Source organism: Terrapene carolina, unplaced genomic scaffold (assembly GCF_002925995.2).
Source record: "Terrapene carolina triunguis isolate 2854851 unplaced genomic scaffold, T_m_triunguis-2.0 Scaffold22, whole genome shotgun sequence".
NCBI classification, from domain to species: Eukaryota; Metazoa; Chordata; order Testudines; family Emydidae; genus Terrapene; species Terrapene triunguis.
Window position 1 is genome coordinate 9681714 of NW_020664373.1, and position 21447 is coordinate 9703160.

The window sequence follows — 21447 nt, forward strand, 5'->3', positions numbered from 1 at the left end:
ACCATACAGGTGTATTGGAAAAGTTTTAAACAAGATACTCCATTTGAAAAGCTGTGTCTTTCTTTTACATGCTATGGACTCTGTATTTCCTCCTGCAGAAGTTAATGATATCACCAGCACTGAATGCAAACCATTTTCCTGCACTCTGCATGTTAGTAATGCAGTCAGTTTATGCTTAGGAAACACAGTCCTAGTGAGCTCTTGGCAATTGAAAAAGAAGAAAATTATTTTTGAAAGTGCTATTTACTGAGTAGTAGCATTTGGATCTACACGTGTAATCTTTTGAGACAGACAGTATGGAGATATACCAGAAGAATATGCACCTGGTATGTTAATGCTTAAGTACTGTATAAAAGCACCATGCTTCAGAATTAGAGATGAGACTGAGCTAGAAAGTTTGTACTTAGATCCTGATCCAGACTTTCCCAGATTCAGGGTGTGCAGTTCTGGGGTTTTGTTTCAAATCCATCTCTATTAAGATTCAAACATTCTTTGAACAGAGAGTCAATGTAGAGAGCTACCTGCAGAGAGAGAAAATAGCTAAAATGCACTATAATCATTCTTTCCACCCAAAAGAGCATACTCAGAGTTCAAAGAGCTTGTAGGATATTTGTGAATAAATCTAAAATTGAGTATACCTGAATGAAATCCGGCTCCACTAATGTCAATAGGAGTTTTGTCATTGACTTCAATGGAGTCAGAATTTAAACCCTTGTGTTTGGTTGACCAACATGCAAATTAAACTAGAAAAAAAGGGGGAAAAAAGGAGGGGGAGCAGATTACTGTTGTCCTAATTTTATTTTAGGTTTTTCAAAGTATTTATATGAGATGGACTTTTCTAAGTATTTATATGTTTTCATTATTTACTATATTATTCTACATTAAAGATAGTTGTTTTTATTCTCTCTCATGTGGGAAATGTTAAGAAAGAGGTAGAATGTTTTCCAAGAAAGATTTTTATTTCACCCTTTGAATGAACTCTTTGGTACCTTTTTCTGGAAGAAAAAAAAATGAAGCTGTCCTTTTTGATGACCTGCTCATAAATCCTTAGGAAATTTCACTTTTCATTCAAACCATAAAGCGGAAGAACATTTACTCCCTGCCAACAAGTGGTAACCTGTGTCCTTGAAAAATTTATCCTTAAGGGAGAAATTACACTGAGATAGGAGGCCATTAAGTCTCAAAACACATCAGTGAATAAGTGTTTTTAATGGCTGATCAAAAATAATTTTCCTACTATTTCCTCACTACAGGAAGCTACCCTCAACAATGATCTATATGCTGTAATGGCAATAATGTAAACCCCTAACAGTTTCAGATGCCTGTCTGAATAGATCATTGTTGGCTGGTGCTCATCTACATGCACTGTTGGGTATTCTGAAAACACAGAATATTCTTTAAGAACTAGTTAATATTTTCATGTTGAAAACATGAAGGGCAGAAATAACCTAACTCAATAAAATAATTGACATTCACTGTCTTTCCTTTACTTTTCTTTGAATTCTAAGGAAGAAATTTTCAGCAAATTTGTTGATCATCTTTAAAAGAGTTGAATTGTCTACTCCAAATGATTAACCAGTTTTCCCACGCCAAATCTCCCCACTTGCTTTGCAGGATTGGAATTGGCTCCGTTTCCTTATACATAAAGGGCAACAAGAGCGTGGAACATCTTCTACAGCCGACATGGGCATCCTAGATGGTTGCTGCTTAAAGCAAGACTTCAGCCATCCTTCTTATTTAATAAATCTGAGATGTTGTTTGCTCTGCACTAGTACATGTACTTGGTGCAGCATGGCCAACCCCAAGCGTTCAAAAATCAGGCCTCAAAGAATCATGAGATTAGCTTAAAAATCATTTTCTTTAAAAAAAATGATAAATTTGGTCCTCGTGTTATTTGCTTTCTGGTTTCTGAGCTGGTTCATGTTATCAAGTTTTTCTCCACAGCCACGAGGGCTAGAAAATTACTTGCTTTTTAATGAAAATTGAGATTCTCATATAAGCACATGACTCCAGCAGCTGGAGCTTTCAGAGAAACATCAAATACCACAAGACTCACGGTAAAATTGCAAGAGTTGGCAACACTATGACAAACCTCGCCTTATTTTTACTGGTATGGTTTTGAATACAAAATGTTTAAATGTGGAGGAGAAAATGTTTCAGCTCATCCGGGAGCAGAAGTCCAGTTATTTTATGATGTTGTTTGTGTCCGAAGCACTTCCTAATGCACAGGCGGCACAACTGCATCAAGGACAGGGGCCCTGGAGAAAGATGCCACAAGACAAGTTATAACATGTGATTTTATTGTCCCAAGATCAGTTGTCACAGAACTGAAGCTGCAGATATGTAACAAGGCCAACTTTTGTGTAGTACAGGCTAGACCAGCTTTACTGAAGGGCAACATTCCCAAGCTCTCAGCTCCTGCAGGCTCCTAAAAACTCAACACACTGGAAATTCTTTACCAAATCATTTTAGTCACAAGGTGTTTGGAGCAGGTAGTTAGTTTTTTAAGGGAGATCAGAAGTGGTGTTAGCCTACTGGGGGCCCTATGTTGGCCTATTTGGGGGGGAGGGTCCCCCCACACACAACACATACTAAAAAAGCAAATGGGAGCCCCCGTGAGCTGCTCAGGACCCCCAAGCAATTGTTTAGTCTGCTTATGCCTAGCGCCTGCTCTGAGAAAGATTATCATTCATAAACAGATTTTGTAGCTGAATACTGAAAACAGCACACAGGGACCAATTCCCCATTGCTATGCTCCTGGTGCAGTCATTTATTCTAGTGCAAAAACGGGTGCTAAACACTATCAAATGAGAAATCGCCTCTCACTTACCCCAGTAGAAGCAATTTATCCCCATGTTGCCCAGGTGTAAATGAGGCAAACAAGAGGCAAAGCAGTAGTAAGTCAAGCCCACAACGTAAATATGTTGTCTTGGAACCAAACACAGTCATTCTTAATCCTTATACAGGTATGATTAGTAGCTGTATTATTTTCCTACAAGCTATAAGACAAATGTTAAATACTTTATGTTGCTTGAAAATAAGAGATGATTAATGCTTCCTTCAAAATCCTTTCCCTGGAGTGAGATTCAAGTTTGCGGCCCACTGGTTTCTGCAGAAGTATTCATAACAGTATAACAGTGATAAACACATAGCACGAGACGCAATATATAATCCCTTATTTAAACCTTCAAGATTAAATAGTCCCATGCTGATAATGCAAGCCCTAGTAAAGAATCTATGTCTTTTATTTAAATGTAACAGCATAACATGCTTAATGGAGGGCTTATCCTTCTTGTTAAGAGGTAGTTACTATGATGTATTTAAATACAAAACAGTTGGATCATATAACATGTCATTTGTACGGCTATCTCATCATACACAGCAGTTACAACAACAGAACAGTTACTGTCAGAGTAGATAAGGAGAGCAGACAAGCTGGACGCACTAATGGGGGAAGGCAGGATTGGGTTGGGTTTAAGCAGTGTAAGAAGAGATGAGCTTTATGAGGTATTTTAGAAAGCAAGAGGGAATCAGTGAAATGGGATCAGGGAGGCAGAGACAATGATATCAGCTAAAAGTAAGTCCCAGTTAAGATTTTCTAAAAGAAGCTAGAAGATAAAGGCATTTGTGGTCACCAGAGAAGCTGTGTTGGCAGTAGCTGTGAGTAAGGGAGTTGAAGGTACTGGTGGAAGCAGCTGGTACTGCTTTTGGGTAACAGCTTTAAAAAGCAGCTGTTTTCAGTGTCCCTCCACACTCCAGCTACCACTTTTTCAGCAGCTCTTCACAGCTGGCTGGGTTCTCTTAAAGATGGTTTTACTGAGCAAATGGCTGTATCAAGAGCACTGTCAACATGCAGTATTAATGAGATGTATTAATGAAGCTGGTAAATACACAGGGCTTGATTCTCCACTGCTTTGCATCTTATGCTGCCATTTATACCTGTGCACAGAGAATGCAAGACTGTTCCAAGTCAGAACAGCAGCATTTTATACCCACATTACACAAGTTTAAAAGACTGTGTCTGGTGCAAGGAAGTGGCGAATCCTGACCAGAATCACTTCATGCTTCAGGGTCTGTTCCTGCTGAAACTGGCAGAACTGCAGTTAGACAGATAAGGTGGGTGAGGCAGTATCTTTTATTGGACCAACTTCTGTTAGTGACAGAAACAAGCATTCGAGCCACACAGAGCTCTTCTTCAGATCTGGGAAATGTACTCAAAGCATCACAGCTAAATGCAAGGTGGAACAGATAGTAGAACATAAGCAGTGAGCACATATTCTAAGGGGCCATTCAAGATAGAGTGGCCCATTAACACCTCTTCAGTCATAGGACAAAAAGAGGGGGTTAGTGAGTTACAGATTGTTGTAATAAGCCATAAATTCAGTGTCTCTGTTCAGTCCATGATTTTTAGTGTTAGCAAAGTTGTGAATTTAAGCTCCCAGGCTCATCTTTTGAAACTGCAATTGACATCCATGGGAACAGGAGTGACTATTGCAATATTACATTGTGCATTCCATTTTATTTTGCTTCCCATAAGTAAATGTCTCTTTGAGAACTTCTTAAAAGTTTAAAAACATTCCCATAGAAGCAGAAATGTTTCACTGAAAAAGAGAAAAGTTTAAAAAAAAATTAAAAAATCAATTTCACTCTCCTGAAAAATAACCAAAAAATGCAAGGTAATTCTTGTATTCAAGGTAGTTCAATGTAGTGCTGTTTTATTTCTTTATTTTGCTAGTTCTCTGGACCACACGCACAAGTATCTGTATCGTTCAAATAGAAAACATATGCAGTGAAACATTAGATTGGGGCAACAACGTTCTATAACTGTTCATATGGGTGACTGTGGGCTGGTACTTTGGCCAATAGTCTACTGAAGGAAAAATCCCTATATGCTGCCATTTCCCGCACATTTGTAGGTAGAGCCTTCCAAGCATTTACCAGATGGAGGAAAAGAAAACAGAATGGAAACCAATTCTGATTAGCAAGTGAGTCTACTGGAATAATGGAGGCTGCACAGGATGGTGGGAAATACTGTAGCTCACCTGCCGCCTGTACCAGACATAACCATACTCATAGAATGAATCTGAATGAAACCAAAAGGAAGTCACACTACAGGAAGGGAACTTGAAGGTTAAACAAAAGGCTGTGTATTTTCACATCTGTTTTCAATTGCTTCAGACCGGACAATTTAGAAACCAGCTGCTAGCAAACCTGGAACTTACTCAGAAAAAGGAATTTTGAAGAACATTTGGGAAACACTACTCAGTAGCAAAATGGTCTCCAGAATTTTATTGTCCAGCCCTCTCAACTCAGCCCTTCCAATGTTACATATGGTTCTGTGGCTGCTCCCTGGGCATGCATGACATATTCTTTTATCTCAGATAAACACATGTGATACGAGTCAGACATCTAACAGAAAGAGGATTTGAGTTCTGTAACATACAGCTGTGTGTATGGCAGAATATGTTGAAAGACCAAATATCTGTGCCACGTAGCATCATGTGATTGTTTTCATAATATTATTGACTACACACACAGGGCCTGATTTCTCACTGTGTTATTCCAGTTTTACACTGGTGTAACTCCACTGATCTCAATAGAGTCACATTGGCATAAAACTGGAGTAATATAGTGGTGGATCATACCAGCAGTATCTTGTTTAACATAATGATACTAACTGCTGTTTACTACCTCCATAGGAAGTTCTAAATGAATACATTATAGGAATGTAACTCTATTGACCAGAAGCATTTTTCACATTTACCTGGCAAACACATAGGATTTTTCCCAGAATTCATGAATATAATATACCCTATAAAACAAAATGGATTTGGAACCATTCTGATTTACAGGTAAATAACAGCTGCTTTTTAAAAAGTTTAAATAAGAATCAAACCTAAAGATTGGAAGGGCTGGATTCTGCAGGACATAATATAGGACCTTAATAAACACATACCATACATACTTATTGTACCACCTTTTGGGATATATTTTACAACCTTTTGCAAAAAAGCAACACAGAGAAATTAATTTTCAGACACATTTTGCTACTTCTTAAGGTTTTGACCCAAAAATATAAAGCAAAAGGCAAGGAAATAGATCACGGTTACAGTCCATTTACTGTTTTTATACTGCATGAATTAAAAGCTTCCCAGCTGTACTTTAACACAGATTTTTCCTGGCATTTGCTGGACTTGTACCACAAAAATTACGTTATTTAAACTCAGTGGATATATTTCTGCTCTCTGGTAATCGGGCTCAACTCTCACTGGATGATTTGAGGTTACTTTCTATCCTTTTCAAATTTGTTAACATGCTCCAAGAAGAATCACTAGCTTAACACTACCCAGGAATGATCCAGAACCCATTAAAGTCAATGAAAAGTTTCCAGTTGACTTCAGTGGATTTAGGGCCAGTCCCAAGAAGAACACTGATAGTCAGAAAGAGGAAAGTTCCCAGTTGATTTGTAAGTGTTCTTCTGCTTACTATGTCTCCTAAGCTCATTTCTGTGACACATTACAAGCTTCAAGTCTGTTCACTGATGCCCTGGACTCTCACTGAAAACTCTGGGGGGCCACAGGTGCATGGTATGCAAATAATACTCTATAGCATTTGTAGTGACTGGAAATTCCTTTTTGCTGAGACTGGAATCTCCATAAAGTCTTTTAAAAATAATAATAATAATAATAATATTTCATAAATTAATACTCTGATGTTAATGGACATTGTGTCCAAATATCTGAGGGCAGAACTGAGCCCAGTTATTTTCAGTTTTGCTCCATGATACAGAACATGAAGAGCAGCATAGTAAATAATGTGCCCTTTTTTCAGCCACCTACAGGTTAGGATTTGAATAAAACAAATATTAAAGGACACCTTCTTTCTGCACAAATATTTGTGTTAAAGTGCTGCTTGGTGGAACCAGCTCCACTGGCCTTTTGCCTTCTGCATTCTTAGCTCTCACGTCTGCTCCAAAGTCAATCAGCAAGTGCACCAGGTCAGTGTTGGAATTCCTGGCAGCCACATGGAGAGGAGAGTCCAGATCTTTGCCACCATTTGCACTTGCTCCTGAAAATAAGGTAGGACCAAGAATATGATCACATTAGTAAAAAAAAAGTCATAGCTGGACCATCCAATTTCCTTTGCTACCTCCTAGGTCTCTGACCAACCTGCAGCAATGGAGGTTCCCACTACCCTCCTAGAAATGAATTTTAATAGTTAGGGGCTAGATTATGGCTTTAAACCACTGCCTGTGTTGGCATGGGATGAGGGGGGTCTGTGAATCAATGAAAGCTCCTTGAGACACTCTGCCTAAGGCTGTGCCTCTGCTCTGGGGGACCACACACAGCAGTGGGACCTGCTGTACCCTCTTACGGGCCACAGACCAGTCTGCTGGATACTGTGGAGTAGGGAAAGGACACAGCTCTGCTCTCAAACCCCACATCCCCTTTCCCACCACCTGTGGAGTTGCTAGCACTGCGGGAGGTGCTCCGGTCTTCCAGTGTTTGCATGATGTGATTGCACAAGCCAAGGCCCCAGTTCAGTAGAGTACTTAGGCACATGCCTAACTTTACACATATGAGGAGCCCCATTGACCTGAGCGGGACCACTTGTGCTACAAGTGAGGCACACACTTAAGCATCTTGCTGAATGGATGACCATGTTTGCGTCTGGCCCTTGCACTGGTGTACAAAGGATCCAAGAATGCAGGGCTCAGTGCAATCCGGCCCCCTGCTCGAGGCGCATGTAGTTTCAACGGGAGTTGTGTGGCTATATCCCTTCTAGTCAACTTAAAATTCCACTACAATACTCAGAGCTACCTACACGATTCAAATGTTTCAGAATTCCAGCGTGTGAGTACCCCTCAGCCTTGGATGAGGACAGAGTATAAAAAGATGTTACAGAAAATAAAAGAACATCATTTTACTTTTTTTTTTTACCTGATTCAAGTAACTTCTTGGCACAGGCTACCTGCTCATTCTCACAAGCCACATAAAGCGGAGTACCCAGATGTTTGATGTTGAGGTCTATATTTACTCCATTGGATGTGAGGGATTCGACACATTCAATATGTCCTTTGAAAGGATAAAGGAGGGTCAAATAATAAAAATAAGGGGTTTCTGAAGGCTCCTCATTTTGTGGCCCAGATAACTCTTCCCCTCCCCCCCAGTGTAGATCAGTAAAGCTCCATTGATTTGGCAAGAGATTTTAGATTTCCATTTTTTCCTCTCCCCAGACTCCAGTATTTTGATACATTCAAAATGCCCTTGTCTATCCATCCCATAATGAATCATTTTGGTGGGATGGAGGAGAGAAGCAGCAGGTGACACAGCTCACAGACAACAATAGTCTCAAAGGTGCTCATCCAAACAGTCATCTCTGCCATTTTTGATTTCCTGTCTATAATGGCCCCTTCTTCCCCAGTCTCTTTTCAAGAGATTGGAATCCTCATTTTCTCTTTCTCTCTCTCGTCTGGTCAAGGGAACAATAGCCATTAGGAATATTACCATGTAAGGGGGGAGAGTTTACATTACACACATGACCAAATTATGCCATGACATCTTCAAAGGAATGCATTTTATTTGCTGGGTTAAATCTGCACTGAAAAACACAAACAGCCAAGCTAAATCAGGGAAGGTCTTTGCAAGGCAGCCCAGTTACTTCCTAGGTTCTTGTATCTCATTTATTAGCTGAAATATTTTGCTCTTTATGGGGTCTCATTTTAGTATGCCTATTGCTAGCTAATGTGAGATCATTATCCATTCTCAGTACTTAATGGAAAGTAGAAATGGCATTTGTTCACCATCAAGGCACTAAAGCAGTCTTCTTGTCCATAAGACTACAACAGTAGTAGAAATATGAGTCCTTGCTTCATGAAGCGCTTACTAGGAAATGGAAGTGTCTGTGAAAATTTGTATTGATTTCCAGTGCTTTCAGAAAATTCACAGTAATTCTCTCTTCACAGAATTCTCCTTATGGCGGACACGTTTGATAATTTAGGAGGTGAGAAGTTCAAGTTCAACTTGTTAAAATTGTTTTGTCAAGCTGTGGTAGATGGAGGCCAGAGCAACACTGTTGGTGGGATACTTTCCCCTCCAATGAACAGAGCCATTTTGGGGACCGAGGAGAGATAATTACCAGATAAGGAAACACCTGCACCCTTCCCTCCACCCAAATGACAGTAGTCAAGCTGTGGGAGGCCCAAGGGCAATGTTCAGGTTAGAGGAACCCTCACAGCAATGCAAGTAGGTGTGAGGGCTTGGGAGCCATTTTGTGTGGTGGAGGAAGTTAAGAGAGGTCACCTCATATACCCAGGACCTCAGGAGCTGATTAGGGACTTCAGGAGCAGGTGTCACGGATGAAGACAGGATGGTAGAAACTGTGATACCAGCACTGAGAACAAGTATCATGGTTCTATCAATGATATATTTGTATTTTACATGAATTCAATATACCGACTGATCTTTCCTTTCTCTCACTAACTTCAACTTCGAGGTGTTGGTAAAAGGAAAAGTAATTCCGACTCTTGACTGAGTAACCTACCTCTCTTAGCAGCTTCATGGATAGGGGAAGCCAGATCACATGGTGCATGTGGGCTGGCTCCATGCTGTAATAATAGATTCAAACAGGCCACGTTGCCACTGACACAGGCATTGAACAAAGGAGTATGCCAATCAATAGTAACTCCATTCACCTGACGGAAAAACAACAGGCAAGTCATTTCTTTAAAAACAGTAATGATCTGGGAATATTTTAACTAGGGCTGGGTGAATATTTTCATAAAAACTGTTGTTTTCTATGAAAAATTGAGAGTATTCAATTAAAATTTTTTTTTTTTTTTTTTGCTTTGCAAAAAGGGTCTACTTTCTGTTGAAAATATCAACTTTTCATTGGAAAAACACAATTTTTTTTTCCAAACCTGAAAACTATTTGACTCAGAAATACCACCATAGTGCTCATGGGCGTTGCCTGGGGTCATCATGCTCCCGTTGTCCTGTATGGGCCAGATTATCCAGCGGGACAACATCTCCCATGATGCACCATGGCTAGGGGCTTCCATGATATACCATGGTGGCTTAGCAAGAGGGGAGACCGTGGTGCATCATGGGAGATGAAGTCCAAACAGGGAGCCCATCCCATCGAGGAGAATGTTGGCATGAAACACCTGACCTAGAACTCCCAGGAGGTAGATATGATGGTGACCTTTGTGAATTAACATTTTAGGTTTTCCAACAAAAATATTCAGTTTTCAATTTTTCAGTGAAAAGTCAATACTTTCTGTTGGGAAAATAAAAAAACCGAACAGAAATGTCATGAGACTTGTACTCATCACCACTCTGGGCACTTTGCTTGTACATTGTCTCAATTCCTCTCCATTTTTTATGTGCTTCCTGATTTTTTTAGGCGCTGATCCTGCATATTTACACTGTACTGCATTTATGCATGTGATTTGTCCTGCTAACGTCAGTGGGACTAATCACGTGTATAAAGTTAAGTGTGCACATACTTTTTTGCAGGATTATAAACTCTTTGGGATAGGGACTGTCTCTTCCTATATGTTTGGTAAGTGCCTAGAACATTCTGAGTGCTATAGCCAAGACTAAACTCAAGGAGCTCAATCTATTTAGCTTAATCAAGAGAAGGCTAAGTCGACTTGATTACCATCTGTAAGTACCTACATGAGGAACAAATATTTGATAATGGGTTCGTCAGCTTACTAGAGAAAGGTATAACACAATCCAATGGCTGGAAGTGAAGCTAGACAAATTCAGACTGGAAATAAAGTGTACATTTTTAACTGTGAAGGTAATTAATAGAGCCCTACCAAATTCACAGTCCTTTTGGTCAATTTCACGGTCATAGGATTTTAAAAATTGTAAATTTCATTATTTTAGCTATTTAAATCTGAAATTTCACAATGTTGTAATTGTAGGGGTCCTGACCCAAAAAGGACTTGTGCAGGGGGAGCGGGGGGAAGGACGAGGAGTCACAAGGTTATTGTAGGGGGGGTTGCGGTACTGCTACCCTTACTTCTATGCTGCGGCTGGTGGCGGCGCTGTCTTCAGAGCTGGGTAGTTAGAGAGCAGTGGCTGCTGGCTGGGAGCCCAGCTCTGAAGGCAGAGCTGCCACCAGCAGCAGCACAGAAGTAAGGATGGCATGGTATGGTATTGCCACCCTTACTTCTGCTCTGCTGCCTTCAGAGCTGGGCCCTCAGTCAGCAGCCGCCATTCTCCAGCCACTCAGCTCTGAAGGCAGCAGCGCAGAAGTAAGGGTGGCAATACCGCAGCCCCCCTAAAATAACCTCGAGACACCCCCCCTGCAACTCCCTTTTGAGTCAGAACCCTGAATTTGAGAAACGTTGGTATCCCCCATGAAATCTGTATTGTATAGGGTAAAAGTACACAAAACACCAGATTTCACAGTGGAAGACCAGATTTCACGGTCCGTAACATGTTTTTCATGACCGTGAATTTGGTAGGGCCATAGTAATTAACCATTGCGACAATTTATCCAGGGTTATGGTGGATTCTCCATCACTTGCAATTTTTAAATCAATATTGGATGTTTTTTCTAAAAGATGTGCTCTAGGACTTTGTTCAGAGAAGTTCTGTGGCCTGTGTTACACAGACTAGATGATCACAATGGTCCCTTCTGGCCTGAGAATCTATGAATATATGAAACCAAAATATAAATAATAATAATGGCAGGGTCTGCTTATATCTGCACTTTTTTGTTGCTTTATTAAAAAGTGTCTTTTATGTAAAAAGTGGCAATATGCTTAGAGTTAAGCTAGGCACAGTGTACATGCAAAGTATAAACTTTTATATTTCATATTGTATCATAGCATATTGTATTATAAATTAAGCCTCACTGTGCTTTTTGGAATGGCTGTTCAATATATTTTGGTCCAGTCAAAATAATTAAATAAAAAAATCTACAAGACCCAGCATCTTAGTTATACTTACACTCCTCCAAAAGTGTACGGGGACCTTAAAATGTAAATGGTATTTACATCCACGTTAAGCTCCTTTACACCACCAGAGTAGTGTAAATGGACTTTAATTTACATTAGAATTTGGTTCAGAAAACACTAGCAGGGTTCATTCTTTTCATACAGCTTACAATATCAGGAGCTTGAAATAGACTTTTTAAAAAATACAACTGGGCTTTTTATTGTTTAACTCATTGTGGTACATTCCTTCACATCACACAATTCCTCCTACATAACACGCTGTAGACATCTCAACATGCAATCCTATGGTTTTCTTCTCATCGTTCAGTAAACCAATTATTATCCTGCAGGGAAAACTGAGTTTCATAGATCTGCTTCTAAACATCTGTGTTATACTTACTTGAGCCCCGTGTTTTAATAGGACACTAGCACAAGCAGGATGGCCCCCTAAGCAGGCTTCATGGAGAGGAGACACATGATCTGCTGTAATGAGGTTAACACTGCTCCCCTTGTAAAATAACAGAAAATATTATTGGAGGCAATAACAGTAATGCTGACTACTTATATAGTGCTTTACATATTTTAAATTTCTTTGAATGATCTTGACTCCCAGCCGTTTATATCATCCACTGTGCCATGTGACCTATTCCGTCAAGATTTAGAATTGTGACTTCTCAAATAAAAGTGACCTTTTGATTTTTGTGAATATCTTATTTGCAATTTTGTCAAGAAATTCAGGGATTTTATCAAGTTGTTTTCCAGAAACCTCCATGATTTCAGGAGCAAGTTTTGATGCAAAAGCAAACCTTGCATTACAAATATTTTATTTAGCTCTACCACAAATCCTTCAACTATGAAAGAGTCTCATGAGATCTTGCAGATGTCACACAGGGTATTTCCCCAATAACTGCTCTCCTCCAACCGGTGTCTCAACAGGAGAGAAGGATATAGCTCACTTAGGCCCTAATCCTGCAAACACTAACAATTGTGCTTAACTTGAAGTATATGAGTAGTCCCGTGGACTTGCATGGGACTACTTGTGCAAGAGTTAAGCACATGCATAACTGCTTGCAGAATCCAGGCTTTCATTTATATGGCTTTGCATAGATAATAAGTTGGCTATAATAAAACCATCCATCACAAGTGGAATTCACTGTACTAATCTCAGATATCTTACAATATAAAATACAGCCTGCATTCAACAACGGGATCAATGAGCAAAGCAAGCAGAATGTTCATCTCCCCAATAAAATGATACCTGATTGATGAGTTTCTTCAGAGCAAGCAAACGCCCGTGGATAGAGGCATCATGTAAGGGAGACCAGTCTGAAACGAAATCTGCAGAAAGAGAAGAGAAGTGTTAAGAATTTCATGGACTATTTCATTGCCTGACTTTATCTAAACTAGGTGAAGGCCAGGAATTTAGTAAATCTGCTTCCTTCTAATGCGATTCTTAAGTATTATGTGATTTTCACTTGTTTAATACATTGCTTGCGTTGCTGCTGCATTCAGCAGTAGTAATGGTTCTGGTCAAGGTGTTTTATTACCTGAGCTGCCAGCCTTAACTCATTTGGAGGGAGTAAGAAGCAAGATACATTTTATGAGAATGCAAATTGTCTTTTAAACAAGCACTAAGCAACTAAGTTCCCATTGAGGACAAAAGAGTAATTTATACAGCACAGCCTGCCACTAGCTCTGAATTGTTTATAATACCTTTGGGGTTTTTTCAAGCTCAGCATACTTTACCAATTTTAAAAGGAAGATATTTTGAAAAGGTTGCAGCTGCTAAATTATTTACTAATAGCCAGAGATGGGCTAGAACTAACAACAGTTGATCGTGGTTGGTGCCAAGATAACCAGGGGTAATTGTGTTACCAGTTGACTTTGTACCTCAAGTTTTGGTGGTCAGAATTCTTGTAATGACAATAGGAATTAAGCATCTGCTGTGTGCTCTGTGTGGTTAGATGTTCGGCTACGTGTGTGTGTTCTTCGCGTGTGCCGTCCCAGCTCTGCGCAGACAGCCGGCATAGCACACCTCGAGCGAACTGCCCAATGACCACAAGACCCGTTAAGGTACAAAGGCACGAGGACAGGTTTATTGTTGACAATGCACGGTAATAGCACCTGGCAGACTCTACGGCAGTGGTGGGCAATCTGCAGGCCGTGGGCCGTGTATGTCCTGTCAGGATAATCCACTGGTGGGCCGCCAGACAGTTTGTTTAAATTTGCACGGCTGCCCGCAGCTCCCAGTGGAGCATTCTGCCATATATTTCATGTTATAGCCGTCTCAGATGATGACCCAGCACATGTTCATTTTAAGAACACTTTCACAGCAGATGTGACAAAATGCAAAGAAGGTACCTATGTGAGATTTCTAAGGACTGATACAGCACTCGACCCAAGGTTTAAGAATCTGAAGTGCCTTCCAAAATCTGAGAGGGATGAGGTGTGGACCATGCTTTCAGATGTCTTAAAAGAGCAACACCCCAATGCGGAAACTACAGAACCCGAACCACCAAAAAAGAAATTCAACCTTCTGCTGGTGGCACTGCTTTGGATTGTTATCGAGCAGAACCCGTCATCAGCATGGACACATGTCCCCTGGAATGGTGGTTGAAGCATGAAGGGACATATGAATCTTTAGCGCATCTGGCATGTAAATATCTTGCGATGCCGGCTACAACAGTGTCATGCGAATGCCTGTTCTCACTTTCAGGTGACATTGTAAACAAGATGTGGACAGCATTATCTCCTGCAAATTGTAACCAAACTTGTTTGTCTGAGCGATTGGCTGAACAAGAAGTAGGACTGAGTGGACTTGAAGGTTCTAAAGTTTTACATTGTTTTATTTTTGAATGCAGTTATTTTCTGTACATAATTCTACATTTGTAAGTTCAACTTTCATTATAAAGAGATTGGGCTACAGTACTTGTATTAGGTGAATTGAAATATACAATTTCTTTTGTTTTTTAAAGTGCAAATATTTGTAATAAAAATAAATATAAAGTGAGCACTGCACACTCTGTATTCTGTGTTGTAATTGAAATCAATATATTTGAAAATGTAGAAAACATCCAAAAATATTTAAATAAATGCTAATCTATTATTGTTTAACAGTGCGATTAATCACGATTAATTTTTTTAATCGCTTGACAGCCCTAGTTATTACCCATCACCTTGTCCATGTTGGTTCAATCAAAACATCTCTATTACATACTGCCATCCTAACCTTATCTTTTAAAAGGAATCAGTGTGTTCCTGTTATCCTTGGGAAATGTTTTTGTACCATCCTAATATCAGAATGTTTTGGTACCACTTAATATCAAAATGTGTTTGTGTAAGTACTCTGTGTTTAGTACTTCTTAGAAATGTGTATTTCTGCAATATCAGCCTGGTTCTTGCCAAATTCTGAAAGCAGGTCCTGCCTCATACTAGGCCTCTAATACAAGGGCTTATGTCTCAGGCGCTCTTCCTACTACACTCTGTACCATTAAAGCCACAAAAATTAGATACAAAACGTACAGGGGAGACCCAGAGGAAGGATCTGTCTTAGCATGTTGTTTGCTTATTTTTAACACTTAATGGGAAGGTCAAAGTGGTTTAAATTAGCATTGGTGGGCTTCCTGGGGAAAGTGAGTTTTAAGGAGGGATTTGAAGAGAGTGGGCTCTCCCAAAAGGCAAGAACCACCCAATTTCTTACTGATTTGCTCCCCTGCAGCAACACTAAACCACCATAACATTGGCTCACTAAATTCAATCCTGTCTCAGCCACTTTAAAAACAAACAAAAACATAACTCCAGACTTTCAAAGGGCTCTGCAAATGATAACTGAAGTAAAGGATCCGAAGCAGGTGCAAGTGTTGACCACTCCCTCAGATTCCCTTGCAGGATTTCAGGCCTAAAGCAAAACACTGAAATGCAAACAACTTTTAGCAACAATCCAGGGAACCAGCACACTGCACAGCAGTAGTGGGTGTGAGGAGTGAAATTTCATCCAAGGACATGAGGAGATATCCCTACTACTGCGAGAACTTCTCTGAGATTATTCATGTCCACATAAGCAAACACATCCTTGGGTTTTAAGGTCTTATCTGAAAGGCCTGCATACAGTAAAATAGATGGAAGTCAGTTTATCTACCTTTAAAAGATGAAGTCCTAAATCAAGCTAGGATTTGAACTACTGATTCCAGGGAATCTAGGTATTTAAAAATTGATACTAGACATGTGACAGTCTGCAAATGCACTGACATTTGGAAGGTTTTGATGGAAATGTGTCAGCATGGATGGCTGTGATAGGATCTGAAAGAGTCTTTTATACTGGGGAAATTGTTATGGTTAAAATTTGATACAGGAATTGGCAAATTATTTTTTTTTAAAGAGAGAGAAAGATTTATTTGGTATTTGTCAGGCAAAAGAGCAACTGGATATATTTCATAAGACTTGCCAGCCATCCCTGGACTTGGTAGATCCACACAAATATGTGAAAGAATACTCACATTTATGTCTATGGACTGTTATGTTTAATTTCCCTGGTTGTTGAATCTATTAATTAATTTATTTTAAATTACTTCTCTTAGCATTAGGCACCAGTACAAATACTGAAATAATAGCAAAAGGATCAATATCCTTAACACAAAAGGCTTTGTGGCATGAGCTATCTGACCGCACTATTCAATCAGTATCACATATGTGAAATAGAACATTTAACCATCAAGAGTCCTCCATAAGTAATCAAATAAGCCACCAAAATTCCTTTACCCTTTCGAGAGACTAACAGAGATCTTCAGCAGGCACATACGGTCAACAAATCTTAGCTCTGGTGGATCAAGAGAGGAAACAAATATGTTTGAGACTTATGGACCTGACACAGAAAATGCCTGGCTAGCAGCCACTACCTTTTAAGCCATGAGCTGCTAGTTAGATACCTCCACTGACTTAGCGATCGATTTATTGGGGATCGATATATCGCGTCTCGTTAAGACGCGATATATCGATCCCCGAACGCGCTCCCCGTCGACTCCGGAACTCCACCGGAGCGAGCGGCGGTAGCGGAGTCGACGGGGGAGCCGCAGCCGTTGATCCCGCACCGTGAGGACGGGAGGTAAGTCGGAATAAGATATGTCGACTTCAGATACGGTATTCCCGTAGCTGAAGTTGCGTATCTTACATCGACACCCCCCCCCAGTGTAGACCAGGTCTTAGGCCACTGGATTACTCCTCTTTTATTTTTAATGATAACAACTGAAAGATATTACATTGACACAAGACACAGACCAGTGATGGCAATTTTGGACATATACTAGTGCAATGTCTGTGATTTATAAAGTTCTGTAGCAGGTAAATCATGAATGGTAATATTTTAGGGATGGTGGTATCGGGATATCCTAGGTGAATTTGGCTTTTGTTGTGTCTGAAACAATGAGTTACTAAAGGAACAAAAATGAGGCAAATTTTAAAGCATTTCACATTTTCCCAGACTTGAAGCCTCTGGGCAGTTTACCAAATGATAATTCAAAAAGGTAATAGTCGCACACATCTGATAACAATAGTCCAATCTGTGAGGCTTATTATATTATTCAAATAAAGTAAATTGAAAGGAATTTGGAGTGCATAGTGAAGCCTCTGCAACTCTCTTGGGATAACAATTCAACAATACTTGTCCTAAAGGGGTTAAGAGAAAGGATGGGGCAATCCCAGTGGAACTCTGATTGCTATCCCAAAGTGAACAGCTCAAATCAGGTTGAGGCCAGAGTGAAATATCTTCACTGGTACCTGGTACAGCATGTTGGCAGACAAGTCTGAACTAACTTCTGCAGATGGAATGAAGCCCTTACAATAGGGGTTCTTATCACAGACAGACAAACAGGTGGGACAGTGTATTTTTCCCAGAAGTGAACACTTCTTTATCTCCTGTGATGTCTCTGAAAAAGGCAGGCTGAAATCAGCTCAGCAGAGGAGAGAGACTGGAATGCAGACAAAGATCATGAATTCAAAGGGGAAGAAAGATTCACTCCTCTGTAAAAAAAAAAGATTACTCAGATCTGTGGAATCTAGAGGAATCAATGGGCCAAATGGGAGGAATGACATGCCCTTAATGCACCCTTCCTGGTGGTAGTCAGTGCATGGAGTGCAGACATTTGTGCAGTAAGTCTTTCTGAATAACCCATTTTGTGGTACTTCTAGAGAAAAATATATTCTTTTTTTAATTTGGTAGCGGCTCACTTTTTTTCACAAGCAAGTCGGCATTGACTTCACTGAAACTACAGTACTGTACCCCAGCTAAAGATCTGTCCCCATATGGATAGTACCACAGTGGGCCCAAGCCATGCTATATTGATTGATGAAGGGCATTATGCTATTCGTAATTATATGGATTTTGCTTTAAAAGCAATGTATGTAGAATATTGTTTATTAAATCACATTTATCCGTGAACAATATATGGTGGTTTTTCAGGCTGGAAAGTGGGATCACCTAAAGAATAAGGAAATAGTCAAGTTGTTAGAGTAATGGGGATCGCTGTCTCTGCTCATTTGCAGTAGAAGTCATGGAAGTGGTTTTTATTTGTTGGGTGTATTGATAACATAGTCCTACATTTTTCCTATGTGGGGTCAATGATTGTCAGACATGCAGTTCTGAGCACCCACATGAGAAAACCTGAATCAGCAGTAAGGAACAACTAAAAATTGAAGAGCAGAAATATTACTAGTATCAGCCCAAGTACTGGTGTTTTTCTAGTGAAACATTTTGGGATTAGGATATCACTAATCTAAGGGCTTAAACCCCACAACTCTCCTACTCTTCTGGGTCAGTCTTAACCCTACAGTATAGCCTCTTCAAGCTCTCTTGGCAACATCACATATTCATTCCTCGTAGGGTTACCACTTGTATTGTATTCAGTCTCTTCCAAAACCTTCAGACTTTCCCATTTTGAAACCAATGCCATCACAAAGTCTGCATGAGCTTCAACTCATTTCCAAATTTTGGACTGAGAAACAATTACACTCTGATCTTTTATTGTTACCTACAGCTTATGTCCCAAGCTTATCCTGACAGAAGTATAATGCAAATGCAGGTATTACACACAGATGTGTGAACTACATGGCTATTGTATACATTCACAAGGTATTCAGGTGACAACCTAGTACCCACAAGAGTGAAAGTGCATAGTTATGCCATCACAATCTGGAGCTGTGTATGTAGCTTAAGTGTTTGACGTTTCCTTGTGTTGCATACTAGTGCAGATTTAGGCTGGGGCAGTGGTGCCCAATGTGGGGTTCCCCGGAACGCTGGGGGTCTGCCATGGGGTATGGAGGTGTTCATTCCTTGAGCCTGGGCCACACTGACTTTCAATGGGAGCTGGGTGTCTCATTTCTTAGGCCTCATTGGAAGTTTCTGTCTAAACATTATTTTGAATCCTTAAATTAGTGCCATTACCCTTTGCTTCATCGTATGGTTATTTATCTTTTATATTACCATAGTGCTTGTGAGCCCTAGTCCTGGACCAGGCTCCCATTGTGCTAGGCTCTGTACAAACAGACTTTCCTCCTTCATTCCAGATGCTGGAAACCTGTCATCCATTTAGGAAGAATCCATCTCAAATCCAGACTCATTTGGGATTTTATTGTTATCACTATTCTGCCACCCCCACAAAAAACAAAATCAACCTAGACCTAGACCTTGGTCACTTCTGCGCTGCAGTTGGCCTTGTAGTTCTCCTCCTATTCTAACTGCACCATTCTTTTTTCGTTTAGTAACAAATGGAAGATTTCCAGAGCTCTCATGAAAGAAAGAGGAATACTGCAATGTTACTGCATGTTATCTTCATTTTTCCTCCCCCAGCACGCTAGCCATGAACTGAAAGCGTAGCCTTCCTAGGAACACAACTAAGTGAAACACCACTAACCAAGCTGTATGTGAAAGAGATTTACGGTGTCTTTTGCCTCCGCATCGGCTTGTCAAACGCTTTGGGCCAGACTGCGAGCCTCTTACTCAGAGTGGTGAACAGAATGGGGCAACTTGTGTAAGTAACTACTCATCAGTGACAGAAAAGGGTTCGCAACCTGGCCCTTTGAGAATAATCCACAAATATCTGTAATGCCACTAGCAAAGATTCATTAGTCTATCTTTAAAAACAAAAGAGGAACTTTTTTCGCTGAGCTAACACTGAGCATTCAGCTGGCAATAATGCAAACCAAACATGCCCACGTTGCAACTTCTTTTTCAGTTATGTCCAGCTCAAATTGTAATGCTTATTTAACTTTACACAGATTCCTAATATTTGTGAAGTGCTTAAAAATAAAGTTTGGTTTTTACTGTCAGAAAGCACTAAGCGTGCATAATAAATACCATTGAAAATGCAAGAACATGTACACGGTTGTCTGCCTACGAACTGCATGTAAACAAGCTTTCAGGGAGAATACGCTTCTGGAGCTCTGCATATATGCCATTCATGGCCGTTCCATCACCACCAGAAGACTATCTGGAAGATTGTTTGGATAGATACAGTTATATTACTTACCACTCATCAGTGGGTTTGATAGAGAAGTTGCATGCGACTGTCCTTCCACTCCCTGGTATTTACTGGCATTTCCCTTTGCTCCTGCACCATCCATTGCACACTGGGCAGTCAAATTTCTGTTATTTCACTTCTCAGTTGGTCTTGAGAGTTCAAATTCCATCCTCCCTGATGAAAATCCTAGTTATGCAAGTAATTTATTAAGCAGACTCCGTGTGTGCAAGTCAAGCAGACTTCGTAGCAGACTGGAACTTGGTGCCGGCAGCAGTTTCAGAGTAACTCGAGTACCTGTGTGCAGATTTAATGAAACACCTCCTCATTCACTTGGTGTGCAGCCAGAGATCAGACAGACCACACTGTATAAAGCGAGGGATGTGGCTGATGTCATATCCTTTCAAAAGCCACACCCAATCAGCAAGGCTGCCTTCTGTTTTTATCAGGAAGGAACTTCTCAGTTTGACAAAAAAACAAGACAGAGCCAGCTCAACTAGTTGAGCAAACTCTGCCTTTAGGGATCTGAAAAGGCAACTCAGAGAGATAACTGTGCTCAAAGCTTTGCCTTCAAGAGAAGGATCAAATTAAGTTGTTTTGAGACAACACCCTTTTCCTATATTTACTCTGCCTCCAGTATTCAAAAACTGACATCTAAAAAGCTTGAATGCAAAAAATGGGGTACTGAATTCCTTTTACACAGCAGCAGTCACCACATACCATAATAATATTGAAACCACATGTTCACAGAGCTGTGCTTTCCACTGGAAGTACTTTATTGTCTCCATGGCATGAAAAGCACAGCATTATGCAGGCTTATTTCCCTCCGTCCACTTCAATCAACTTCACTGAGTCGTCATAGTTGCACCAATACTATATATAAAATCTGCTTTTTCACCTGAAACAAAACTAATTAACCTACAGGCAAGTAAACAGGGTCAGATTTTCAAACAGGCTTCATCCTCATCTCTATTGGTATGGGTGCAA

At 40.2% G+C, this 21447-nt stretch overlaps 1 protein-coding gene across 1 annotated transcript; it reads right to left on the reverse strand.

The window, feature by feature from the left end:
* Positions 1-2004: 2004 nt before the first annotated feature.
* On the reverse strand, positions 2005-20806 carry LOC112103830 (ankyrin repeat and SOCS box protein 9-like). The gene is made up of 7 exons (XM_024195781.1): positions 20473-20806; positions 13212-13291; positions 12354-12461; positions 9544-9694; positions 7941-8075; positions 6877-7068; positions 2005-2258 (listed from the first exon to the last, which is right to left on the reverse strand). The coding sequence occupies exons 1-7, from the start codon at positions 20564-20566 to the stop codon at positions 2134-2136; spliced, it is 885 nt and encodes a 294-aa protein (XP_024051549.1). The 5' UTR covers positions 20567-20806; the 3' UTR covers positions 2005-2133.
* Positions 20807-21447: the final 641 nt, after the last annotated feature.

Excerpts from the sequence above, each read along its gene's own strand:
- LOC112103830 (XM_024195781.1), bottom strand. The coding sequence starts at position 20,566 with ATGGATGGTGCAGGAGCAAAGGGAAATGCCAGTAAATACCAGGGAGTG. Across the intron at positions 12,462-13,211 it reads TGAAGAAACTCATCAATCAG|GGGAGCAGTGTTAACCTCAT; the intron begins GTATCATTTTAT and ends TTATTTTACAAG. Across the intron at positions 9,695-12,353 it reads TATTAAAACACGGGGCTCAA|GTGAATGGAGTTACTATTGA; the intron begins GTAAGTATAACA and ends TTTTTCCGTCAG.